At 34.4% G+C, this 14,087-nt stretch overlaps 1 protein-coding gene across 1 annotated transcript; it reads right to left on the minus strand.

Moving 5' to 3' along the window:
- Positions 1-262: 262 nt before the first annotated feature.
- Positions 263-13,928, minus strand: LOC144448685 (cleavage and polyadenylation specificity factor subunit 2-like). The gene is made up of 19 exons (XM_078138974.1): positions 13,834-13,928; positions 13,188-13,381; positions 12,548-12,707; positions 12,214-12,319; positions 11,619-11,864; positions 11,173-11,261; positions 10,527-10,748; positions 10,113-10,280; positions 8,293-8,393; positions 6,692-6,797; positions 5,942-6,103; positions 5,406-5,448; positions 4,997-5,051; positions 4,411-4,498; positions 3,814-3,948; positions 3,095-3,272; positions 2,475-2,548; positions 1,539-1,673; positions 263-664 (listed from the first exon to the last, which is right to left on the minus strand). The coding sequence occupies exons 2-19, from the start codon at positions 13,337-13,339 to the stop codon at positions 572-574; spliced, it is 2,313 nt and encodes a 770-aa protein (XP_077995100.1). The 5' UTR covers positions 13,340-13,381; positions 13,834-13,928; the 3' UTR covers positions 263-571.
- Between the last annotated feature and the right edge of the window lie 159 nt (positions 13,929-14,087).

Consider the following 14,087-nt stretch of genomic DNA (forward strand, 5'->3'; position numbering starts at 1 on the left):
TGTCTTCAAGTTACCATGTGTATTATCCACTAACTAATCATTTTCTATAAATGTTTTATACATTTGTATGGACACAAATTCTGTAAAATAAGATTGCTAAATCATTTCCAAATTCACAGTAATTTGCACAAATTTTTTTGGGGTCACCTTTATACTATTGTTCTTTATTTACATTGTTAGATTTTATGTCAATAATAAAATTTGTATGTAAAGTGAACATTGGAATATTGTTTTCAGATTCATCTTGTATTCTCTTATCAAATCAACACTGGTGTAGTTATCACTCTCTCACCTCCACAAATGAGAAAAACAATACAACTTGTTCATCTTCTGTAAAATACTTCTGAATTTACTGAGAATAAACAGAACTTGAAACAGGTATTCACAAAATACTCTGGAGTAAAACTAAAAACAGAAACATAATGAAATACAAGACACAAATGTTCATAGCTTGTTCTTGAAAACAAGCCTTCCTACGCAGACCTCCTTGTCAGCAATGTACTCATAGCAGATATCTCCAACTTTGAATATCAAGAGTCTAGATACTGTTATTACACATGTAAAGCCAGTTTTACACAACAGCATATTGTTCATATAACAATTCTCGTATTTTGAAGTAATCTTCACATAGACAGCCTTCCAGGGATAGCAATCCAGCTTCACTCTGAAAAGTATAGGAGAGACCAAATAAAACCATTGTAAACTGAACAAATGATACTGATTTCATTACAAAGTGTTAAATGTTAAAACTGGTTATTTCAAAGATTCTTGTGCATATTATTATATATTTCCCAACTCCTTCATAGATTCCTAGTCTATAATAGGAATCTCTGGCCTCTATTGTCAGCTTTGTGCTCTAAGTCTCATACAGTCTCCCTAGAGTGTCAATAGTTTTTCCTTATAATCATAATACAACGGTTGGTTTCCCCACAATTCATCAGTTCATCTAGACGACTTTCAAATATACATGTATATAAGGTTCATGATACTACATCATAACAACATCTAATTGGGCTGTAAGGGAGAACTAGATGGAAATATTTTGATATCTGATTACATTTTTCTGGAAAAAAGATAAATGATTCAAGCTTTTTTAGTATATGACACTTCATTTACAATTACATATATGGTGTCTTGTCATGTTTTTTCCTCCTTTGGCTTTTTCTAGAGTTGTACCAGCATATCTTTATTTATGACACAACATCAAAGCCAACACATTTACAACTGAAGTGCTAACTCATAAGGCTCCAGTGAATGTCCTATGCCATAAAACCAAATTAACTTCTCAATTCAAAGAAAAGACAAAGCAAGTACTTTTCAAAATGTCATAAGCTCAAGACAACATTTTCCAGACTTTTATAATAACCTTTTAGTAAATCTATGAGTTCTAGCTAGACTTTGATACCCTTGTAATGCACTTCTGCAATTCATACATAGCGCATTTCTTTGTATTTTGATTTGTTCTATCTACATTTTGTAACTATGTCATTTTCAAAAAACTGTGTTGAGAATAAAAGGATTTATGATAGTAAACTAACCCTTTTGATTGCAACCATGTTGTTACATACAATGACACCACCGACAAACTCTGCCTGTATGCCCTGTCTCAGTAGTATCTGTTTGAATTCCATCAGTCTTGGCTCATTGATAAATACTTCCTGGTGTCCAGGTGTCTGCAAAGAATCAACAAAGTCTTTGTGAAGTATGGGACATAGTGAGAAATAAGGTAAATCCACTGTTGGTTTGAAGTATTAAAGTCTGTTATATTAAGGTATCTTAAGTTTGTTTTACCATCATCACCAGCACCACCTTCACCAAGTATAACCAGCAACAGACATAGCATTTACAATGTGAAACTTGTTACAAACAGAAAATAAACAACTGAATTTGATTAATAACACTAGGCACAGCATGTTGGAGGTACAGAGACATTTATTACATTCCATCATTTGATAAGAACAGTTTTATGGTCTCTTTACGTGACAGTTCACAGTCACAAATAAATGTAAAGTTCCTCTGGCATTCAATGTACACATAAAGAGGACATAAAACTGTCCTTATCAAAGGATCACATGTAATAGTCATATCCATACTTTCAACATGCTGTGTCAAGTGTTTTTAATCCAATTCACATGTTTACTTTGCCTGTTTGTAATCAGTTTGACTTGTTAATGCTTGCCTGTCACTGGTTGTATGTCACTTGTATGAGTGCATGCCATATAACAAGTCATGATATACTAGTACTATTTGCACTTCACTAGTAAGATAGGAAAAATTGCATTTAATCAATGTAAAATCCAATGGCTTATCTTTTATGTATGTTTGTGTGCAAGTAATAAACATGCGTGTCAAAACAGTAGTGGGTTATACTAGTAGGTAGCTAAACTGTCACCAGCAGATCACACTTTTTTATTTCTTATTTCACTTCAATGGATAGTATGAAAAGTTATACAGAACATTAAATCTGCTCTTACTTCAGTTGGCGGTAATCCCTCCAGTGTGGGCACACCATCCACACTCTTGGACTCTTTCTTCTTGCTATTTGTTTCTTTAAAAGAAAGAAAATTGGAAAAAAGTTGATTGGTATTTTGTACAAAAGAATCTGAAAATCTGATAGCAATCCATTCTTGAACTTGACAAAAAGAAGTGTTGGAATTCAGGGTGCAAGCCTTTACAACATTCTTTTAAGAGTATTTTAAAGGAATAGTCCAATCAGACTTATTTCTGCCTTTATGATATTTGTATTGCTTACTGCTATCAACTTACATATGATTTTGAGTGATGAAATAGCGCCCTAGTAACTTATTCAACATTGGAATCTTGTAAAGAAACCATGCTGTACTTATATGTGTTCTGCCATTTTGGGGATTCCCTGCAAGGGATTGTGGGGGAACATTGCAGGAAATGACATCATAGTTACCACAATCCCCTTGTCTTGACAGAGATTGTGGCAGCTTGATGAAATTTCCTTTCCCACAAATGAAAGGTAGCTGACATGTGTGGAGAGGCAAATGTAACAAGTTGAGATGAAAATCCTTGACTTCAGTTTCATTGGCATTACAAACACTGACTTTAATCTCTGTTGTAAACAAACCTGGCTGTTTGGGTTCATCACCATCTTCACCCTCTTCAGCAAGTTCACCTTCTTCAAGAATGACACCAGTGTCTACAACATTGGCAGTGAGTTCTAGCTGTCCATCTATCCAGGCCAATTCTGCATCTTTGGCTTTAGAGAACTCTAAAGAACTGACCAATGCATCTGTTAATTTGACCTAGAAGAGTAAGATATATTACAATCATTATACTTTAGTACTAAGGCTGAAAATCAAACAATATAAAACCAAAACAGAGTGACTATAGAGTTTTAATTTGGCTCAATGTTTTTCACATCTCACAAAAAAAAGGTTTCTGTTATTAATTACAGAAAACAAAATACAGGCACTGATAGCGTACAAGCATATAAAATAATACATTTGATCTCACTATGAACACAAATCAACATCACTGTTGGATAAAACACGGAAGCTTCAAACACAAGACTGTTACTTTGTGGTTGCAGTGAGGTAAAATATAACATTTCACGCACTTGTACTCTATCAGTGCCTATATTGTGTTTGTATTATTCACAACAAAAAAGTTACATGAGATGAAATACACATCATGTCGCCTAATTGAAACTTTACAGTCTTTCTGGTTTGGTAGTAACAGGTCAGTACTATACAACAATTAAGTACAAGTTGCAAAGAGCAAAGATGCACACTAAACACACTACATCTATTTACTATTATCAGTGAATTCACAAGTGTCTATTACCTGGAATATATGACTCTCCATGGTAGCATCAACTGTTTCATGAGTTTGTGGTAACAGGACTTTGTTAATTCCTGTGATAGATTTACAGTAATCTGCAAAGGATGATGTGGCTTCTGCTGTACCATGTACTAAAATCTGGAATGAGAAAGATACAACCACTACATAAAGAACTTGAGAACAATTTCAGGTGCTAATTGGTGAAGGTCTTTCAAATTCTTCATTTAGGTTTTAGACGAAATGTGTAAGGTGCTCAGAAAAATAGTTCCAATCATAATTGTCTAATGTGAGCAAACAACGGTGAATCATATTTTCAATGCATGCATGCATGCATATGTATGATTGTACTTCAAGATATTTTTCCTCCCTAACAAACAATAGTGTCACTACATTTCAAATGCATGCCTAAAATTCTACCAGAGTGAGACAGATATTTGTCTAGACTGTAAGATGCGTTGTGTCATTCTGCCATTCACCAGCCTCCCCTCTGAAGAGTTGACTGATGTGTGAGGGTGCCCTATCACAGCGTACCTTAAAGACTAATATTTACCTACTGTCGATTCAAGTCACAATGCTTGTTACCTACATATTTCTACTTACAAGTTGTTTTGGTTTCATAATTGAAATAATCTTCCTCATAGATTCACCATCAGATCTTCCTTCAAAGTCGATGAAAATCACTGGACAACTGCATACATAAGAAATACAAAATATATATATAAAGCTAATAAATAACAAAATGTGTTTATAGTGAGCAATTTATGCAAATCTTTGAATGTAGTCATCAGTATATGTATGAAAGTGTTTACTTTACAGTATAACTACAGCAAATAATGTGATTTTGAATGTGATAATTGTTTACTAATCTCTCTAGCTTAGACTCTAGGCATGTACTTGATTTGGGCTATTACCCACAACTCACAGCCTACAATTACGCTTTCAATGTCACTTCAATGAAGCATCAGCCAACTCACATTTGAATTACACTTATAGTTTGTTGCCGACTTAGTTCAAATGCACTGGTGATATTTTTCCTGCCAACAATGCATTCTGTATTTGAATATCACAACTGAAATCAGACTGTCTTGAGATTTCTTCATTTAACAATTGTCAATTATAAATATATCTTTAACCCCTTGTTTATGCAAATAACAGGAAAAGCTGAGCATAAAACCAGGTGACTTACTTGATGTCCACCATAGTGTCTTTGGCAACACACTTTGTAGGTACATTACTCATATCTAGAAAGAAACAAATAAACCATCAACAGGTCTGGGTCCAACTTTATAACACTGACATTGCATGAAAGCATGGCTTTCTCTGATTCATCAACAACTATCTAAATGAGAGTTAATATAGTACATTTCAAATAAAAATACAATAAAAATAGCATATATGACGCTGACGTAGTGACGATAACAAAGCATTAAAACATGATATGACGTCATCAAGTCTTGTAGTTTAATTAAGCCATTATTGTGAACCAACCCTAAGAATGTGTATCAAGTATAGATATTAGAAATTCAAAAATCTATGGTACAATGCAGTCGTAGGCACTGCTAGAATAATGAACACTATGAAGGATGACTACACACCTTGCTCCATCTCAGCATCACCATCTAGACCAAGCTCTTTATCCTGAAATACAAACATACCATTAACCTTAAGTTATGAATGGAAACTGCTTTATCATATGTTTACATGCAATTGATGAATGCTGATAGTTTTCATATATAATAAACACAGATATCATAAAATCAAGCCCTACATTAGTGCCATTTATAAAATGTACTAGATCAGTTAAATTCAAATGAAAACTTAACTTCAACAAGTCTGCCTTTCTTACCAGCACATCACAGAAACTGTTGATGTAGTTTTGCTTCCAAAAATACATGCTGTCTTTTACTCACAAAGTCTACTCACAAAGTATTCCCTATAAAGAAAAGTGTAACAACTATCCACTTTTTTAATCATCATACAGTACTACTTGACAGCAGCATACATATTTTTCATGGTACAGAAAATTGTAACACCTACCAGTTGTTTTTTTATCATCATACAGTACTACCTTTAACAACAGTATAATTACAATGTACATATTTTTCACTGTATAGAAAAGTGTGACACCTACCAGCTTTTTATCATCATCTCCTGCTGCAAGATCAGAGATGATAAAATCTTCAGCTTTGATGATTTCACCATAGTCATCCCATCTTATCCTTTCTTCATGAGAAGGAAACATAGGATATGACTTCTTTGCCTGTTTGAAAAATCCACCACTCTTTCTACTTCCCTTTGTTGCAAAAAAAAAAAAAAAAAAAATCCGTAATTAATTAATTAATTAATTAAACAGGATATATTATAAGTGTTGTCATTTCTTCCAGTATTTCTCTCTTGTACAACAAATACTTATTATGTTGTTCTACTGTCAAAGTATATATATATATATCTTATTATCTTGGTCAATGAGGTTGGACAGAGGTTCAGTTTATACCTATCTGACTATTTTTCCCAGAGGATATCTCAATATGTTGTGGATGAGTGTGGATGAAACGACTGCCTATAACACAAGACCCAAGTAATCTGATTGTGGTGGAGAACTGATTCCTGGTGTGGATTTCAGTGAAGATTAGTGAAGCCACAGCATTATGAGCATTAGTTATCAAACTCCAACCCTTGAGGGCGCTCTTCTCCATTTTTGTTTTGTCTCTAGTAACAGGCTTATTATGAAACTGCTAATCATTGGTAAAGGTATGTGCTCTATTGGGCGTCTTCAGTTGTGTTCTATTTCTGCCAAGGTAATATAAATGTCTTGACATGAAAGTTGAGACTACATAATATATTTCAATATACCCTACTTCGTGGTTTGCATTATACCTACCTCACTTTTCATCATCAGATCGTGCCTAGCTTTGCCCATGTATCCAACTCCATGGTCTACTTCCATTTCATCTTCACTTTCATCACTTGACTCTCCAGACAACATGCTAACAATAGAAATCAATGTTTATCAGTCAAATATACAGTCCGGTAATTATTCATACAAATCTCACTCATTCATATCGAGAATCAATTTAGCAATCGATCACTTCAATTTATGGCAGTACAGTAAACATCTTAGTCTGTAAGATATGACATGTCATGATGTCCAGAACACAGAGGACTGATTAGGGCTGAATAGTCTATAAACAAATAAATGAAACAACCTTGAATCTATTTACTGGTATTGCACATAGAATTTGGGAAGTTACACAAACTTATATAGGTTTTAATTACCACATTCCTTCCTTGATGTACACAGGTTTGAGAACTTACGTAAAAATACCCAACCTCATCAAATCAGCTAACCGAGGGTTTACCATTACGTAAAAATACCCCATATACAAGTAGCCTGATAGGAGTATCAACTTGTTGGACACCCTACTGTCACCAGTCTCATTAACTCAGTTAAAGTGAGGGCTTACCATTATGTAACAAGTCATTGAGAATGACATAGTCCCCGCTATGATTGGGTTTTAAGGAATTATCACTACTCTGATCACGCAACAACACTTGTGAACCTAAATCAAACAGACTTATATATGTTGTGTCTGCTTGTTGGACATGCCTACAACAATAAAGGATTGGTCGGGTATGGGGGATCATATCACGATGAAAATGGATATGCACATGTATGTCATAGAACACTGTCCTAATACCAACTTTGAATGAGATCTGTACAAGCATGTCTGAGTTATGGCTTTGGACATGGAAAATTCACAAACAAAATGGCTGCAAGGCAGCCATATTGGATCGTATCACGACGAAAATGGATATGCAAATGTATGTCATAGAACACTGTCCTAATACCAACTTTGAATGAGATCTGTTCAAGCATGTCTGAGTTATGGCTTTGGACATGGAAAATTCGCAAACAAAATGGCTGCCAGGCAGCCATATTGGATCATATCACAATGAAAATGGATATGCATATGTATGTCATAGAACACTGTCCTAATACCAACTTTGAATGAGATCTGTTCAAGCATGTCTGAGTTATGGCTTTAGACAGGGAAAATTTGCAAACAAAATGGCTGCTAGGCAGCCATATTGGATCGTATCATGAAACAAATTGACGTGCATATGTATGCCATTGTATGTTGCCCCTGTACCAAGTTTGAAAAAAATCGGTCCAGGCATCTCCAAGAAACAGCTGCGGACGGACGGACGGACGGACGGACGGACGGACACACGGACGCACGGACAGACGGAACCCAATCCATAAGTCCCCGATCCGGACTTCGTCCGGCGGGGACTAAAAATACCCCATATACAAGTAGCTAAGGCTGATAGGAGTATCAAATTGTTGGACACCATACTGTCACCAATCTCATTAACTCAGTTAAAGTGAGGGCTTACCATTATCAAGTGTTCATATAACTGTAATTCTTTTGTCAGTTTTACATTACCCAAAGCATACTTCTGTATTTCATTTGAACTTACCCTTTCTCTTGAGCTTTCTGCCTTTCTTCCTGTTCTTTCTCCTTCTCTTTCTTTAAATATTCATCAAGTTCTGCACCTTCTAATCTAACCCTCTTCCTGATCTGAAATGAAATGAAATGAAGACAGTAATATGGTGACTGAGACAGTAATATGGTGACTGAGACAGTAATATGGTGACTGAGATAGTAATATGGTGACTGAGATAGTAATATGGTGACTGAGATAGTAATATGGTGACTGAGCTAGTAATATGGTGACTGAGACAGTAATATGGTGACTGAGACAGTAATATGGTGACTGAGATAGTAATATGTTGTTTCTTTTGTTGGAATTTCATTAGATAAACACCTCACCTGGTCTGACCATATTAACAGAATAAATATACTCATAAGGAAGAAATGTGGAATTCTGTATAGACTAAGACACATTTTACCACTAAGTATTTTAATACTTTTGTACAATGCCTTTATACTTCCCCATATTTCTTATGGCCTAGAGGTTTGGGGCAGTACTTACCCAACATATCTGAATTGCATTCTAACTGCCCAAAAAATGATTGTTCGCACGATGCTGTTCAAATCTCACATGGAACACTCGGCTCCTTTATTTATACAGCTAAATATTCTAGATATTTACAAGCTTCACAAACTCTTAATAGGTTCTTTTATTTACAGCCTGGTTCACTTGAACTCACCACATATCTTGTCCGATTATTTTAGTGACAAAAAACATGAATATGACACGAGACTCTGCCATCGTCAAAATCTTTACCCGTACCATGCGAGAACAAATTCTGGTCAGTTTGCTATTTCATTCGTAGGTGCAAAAATTTGGAATGATATTCCTATCCAAATCAGATCGAAAAATTCCCAACATATTTTTAGGAAATCTCTTAAACAATATTTAGTAGAGCAGTACAGGTGATTAAATTGTAAACTTACAGATGTATTGACTTTTCGTTTATTGTATTAGACTTTTTCATGTAGTAAAAATGTTTTTTGTGTGTACATGTATATGTATATGCATATGTATATGTATATGTATATGTGATATATTTTCTTCTCCCAGTTATGTTTTCAGTCATCTTAATGACTGAACCCTCTTATTGTTTTCATTCGCAATATACAATGTCGGGGATCAGGCTAGACTAGCTGTAAGCTATTTCTTGACTCCCCATTTACCCTTCTCTCTTTTGATTTTTGTTACCATTATTTTGTAATCATTTTATACGATTGGGTAAATAAACCACTTATATATGGTGACTGAGATAGTAATATGGTGACTGAGCTAGTAATATGGTGACTGAGACAGTAATATGGTGACTGAGACAGTAATATGGTGACTGAGATAGTAATATGGTGACTGAGATAGTAATATGGTGACTGAGATAGTAATATGGTGACTGAGATAGTAATATGAATGTCTTGCATAATTTCCATCACTTCTAGCCTGGTTGTGGAATCTGGTAGTCTCTGATCTAAAACAAGTAATGATTGTCATGAAGAAGTTTTTTTCAGCTGATAAAATGTCATCAATGGATAGAAAGTTCTGAACAGTTAGAAACACTTGACAAAACATACAGTAACCACTGCAAATTCTGACACAACTTTGGAGTTTTTGCAATTGTCCCTCTGTTGGCACTGACCTATACCTTTTCCATACAATTGTATTGTATGGTTTGTTTTTTCATCCTTTTTACTTATGTGAAACATGACAATATAACTTGATACGGTAATAAATGTAATAAGAGTACAATATAACTTACTGTGAGTGGTAGTGACAATATAACTTGATATGGTGATAAGTACAATATAACTTACTGTGAGTGGTAGTGTTTTTTGATTTGGCTGGTCTATCAGATTCCTAGCTAGAGTACCTGGTGATGTCCTACTGGTCAATATAATGCAATTGTTTGGATTTCCACACCAATCTAAAAATAAATCTCTTGAGAAGCCCCATTCCAAGTCTGGTACACTTGCAAGAACAGTCTGTTGATTTAAAAATATCTTATTATTAGACAGTGTTTTTGTGAAGTTCTGTGAATCAGGTAACCAAAAAGAGGGAAACCAGAGCACTGCGTTAAAGCTTTAAAGTTCCTCATAAATGGTACGATAGTTTTGTTTGGGAACTCCAGTAAAGTGACTGGAATAGATGGCTGGCTAGCAGAGAAAACACACAGGTGTTTATCATACTAAACATACTAACACAGCTTACATATGTAGCAGTAATCTTACCTTGGGTTCTGGTATTTTCCTTAGTTCTGACAGGCTATGACAAAGCTGCAAGTGTTTAAACTGGAAGGGGTTGTTTCTCCTGTCTTCAAAAGATCTCATAATTTTATCACTCATCCATTCCACTTGTGATTTGGCAAATTCTACTACATTATAACTAACATTGTTTAACAGTGCTAAGGAATATGTCCCTAGTCCTGACTCCTGAGTTCTCCACATTTGGTCCTGTAAAAACCATAAATAAAAAGCGTTACTGTATTCAAATTAGATCACATCAAACTATTCATTTTTGTTATTTGATTATGTAATGCTTCTAAAATATAAATGATTTCACTGTCAATTTCATACATTTTTCAAACATTGAGATTTATTTTGTGCAATGGACAATTTTTATTAGTTTTTGCTCCCTCTCTGAATTTTCAAGATAGCAGTGCATTATAACTTCTGTTCTGAAATTATTACATTAAAGTTGGTATTGTTTTACACACTGATAAGAAGATACAAAGTATGAAGTCCTTTCCACGGAAAGCTTTCTTTCATAATGTCCATCACTTGTATTATATATATATATATATATATATATATATATATATATATATATATATATGCTGTGTATTAACATTGACTCATCCTAACAAAACTAACTTACCAAAAGTTGACACAACTCTAAAACTCTGCCAGCAGTATCTACAGCTACAAGTACATTACCATTGTTTCTCATTGTGTGTAAAATATTAGCTGCAGAGAAAAAATAAAATGAACAAGAACATGTCAGCTGGCATCTAAAAATATGCACACTTTGCATAGTTTATAAATTACTTGTAAAATACTATTTGTAACAAATGTTAAAGGTTACTCCCTCTATTTACTTCATTGTATTTTTCCATTTGAGTATCTTTAAACTTTGATAATTTCAATGGTGCAATTCTTTACAATGCCACTCACTTCAACAACTTGAAACGACAGTCCCAATCTTGAGATTCACTGAATATTGTTTATTCAAACATAGGACTGGAAAAGATAGGTCAGTAAAATGCTGTTGATTGTCGCTAGATAATGTTCATTTCAGGAAGTAAACAACTACTGACTACTTACTCATAAGTTGTTCATCCCTTGTTTTTCTCTTGGCCTGATAGTATGTACTGTTATATGCATCGGTGATCAGTAATGCAGGTTTACTGATAGATTCTAAGATACCGCCATTCAAATGCCTTTCTTTCTTGTGATTATAGTCAACCGCATATAAAATATCTTCCTCCCCTTCTTTCAAAATCTTCCATACTGTACCACCAATCATGTGACCAGCTGGTACTGGCATGATTGTCAGGCCATGACCTTTACCTGGTGAAATAAACCACAGCATGTGCCATTTCATTGCTGTTACTTTTATACAGAATGATACAGTTATAACAGTTTTGTCAGTTCTTGAATCTTCAACTAAATACCAGTCTTTGAGTTCTACATATATTACAATATGGTACTTGGACTTACTTATCCACTGAATGTATGACTGGAACAGTGCCAGATATTTCCTTATTTGACAGACACTTAAAACACCATCAAATAAATCAGATCAACAAAGAGCTGTAACGTGTCTGTTGTGAATTGCGCTGTATTCCTACTTTGGTATTTGTATACTGTTTGTTTAATCATTGATATAAGGTATACATTATATGACAAAACTACACACCTTTCATTTCTATAATTTGGGAGTACTTCAGTTGGATTATCTTATCAAATGCGGCATCTACATCATCCAGCGTAAACAGATCAAAGTCTTCTGTATTGTGTCTGGACTGTAAAGAAACAAACCACTCAATGTCAAATAATATCAAACTGACTGATGGAGACATTGATTATATCAGAAGGTAAATTCCTTTTCACTTTAGGAATGCTGGTACCAACTGCTGAGACGACTGACCAGTCGGTCACTACTTAATTAGCAAGGAAATCCCATAGAGTAAATTTGGTGGACTCAGAATGATTTCGGCCTTAATCAATTTGAACATGAATCATAAACTCACCTGAAACAAATCATACATAAACATCTGCCCCATTTTATATACAGGTACAGTGGCATAAATGGGACAGTTCAAACCACATTTACCAACTATGTATGGTAATGCACCAAGATGAAGGCCATCAGGAAAGGAAAGTAACACTGCATCTATCTGATGAACACATCTGAAAATAAAATTGCTTGCATTTACTTCAAGTATAAAATTAAAGAACTACATACTTGTGTTGCAAATTAACCTTCAAAATTTACTTTCATTAAATAATATTACTTTATCTAGATCTCTCAGATGTTTTTGCCACCAGCACTTGTATCAGTTTCTCTGAAACACACACACACACACACACACACACACACACACACACACACACACACGTACATGTTTACAGTAACATTTTAAAATAGGCAGATGACTACTACAGCATAATTTTCCTAATTCCTGGAATGTCTGTTTTGTTTGTGTAATGAAGTTCGGTGATCTGATCTAATAATTTACTCTATGTTAAACCATGGAAATATTAAGTTTAAAACTTCTATGTGGTTAAAATGTATCTAATGATCAGAAGGAGATCACCCAATGTCTATAGTTAGTTTATCGCTATTGCCTATAGTTAGTTTATATCGCTATTGTCTATGGTTTCACTCACCTTTTTAATGTCTCCATATATTTATTCATGGTGAAGTTTTCATCCCATCCACAGTCCAAGAGAAACTTGAACTCATCCACTTGTAATAGATAGCACAGTGGGCCTTCATCGTGTGCACCTGACAGGGCTGTCAGCTTGATGATAGATGTCATGTTTCTAGATCACATACAAATTTACCAACTGTTTATGTTCACCTACAGTAGAAAAGAGTACGTCAGATTTAATAGTAGTATATTTTTAACACAAAATTTCATGTTTACAAATATTTGAAATTGGGACATTATACTTAAAGTATCATCATAACATGACCAGGGCCCCAGGGTGTCTGCTTCCAAGTTCCAGTTCTTTCAAATGTTTGTATTTTTGTAATGACCAGTTATAAATCAGAAGAAATAACCACTTTACTTCACAATCAAAAAGGCTATTTTGTGAAGTTTTATTATGAGACGCTCATGTATATATTCTCAGACATTGTTTCGTGGTCTGAGATGTGTTACAGTGTCAAAGCTATAATAATGATCCACATGTGAGACATGCTTGTTATTGTCATCATTTCCAATGATGTAAATTTCTTATTAAAAAAACTCTTTGCAATATAAACATTTACAATTTTTATGAGTTCATAGTACTTATAGATGCTACTTACCTTCGTGTATCTGAGTAAAACGACAACATTGCTCAAAATTCGGACAATATTGACAAACCGAAGGATATGGTTTTCGGCTCAGAGCGGCGCCATGTTTAAGATCGCACAGCATGATGGGAAAATGATACCTTGCTAGGTAAGTTTTCCTTTTCACCATATACCTCATATCTCGCTAGAATATGACTAAAATCCTTTGAAATATATAAGCTTTATTGATCAAGGGTAATTTTTCAATCTTCGTGATAATTTTTATT

This window comes from Glandiceps talaboti, chromosome 2 (assembly GCF_964340395.1).
Source record: "Glandiceps talaboti chromosome 2, keGlaTala1.1, whole genome shotgun sequence".
Lineage (NCBI taxonomy): Eukaryota > Metazoa > Hemichordata > Enteropneusta > Spengelidae > Glandiceps > Glandiceps talaboti.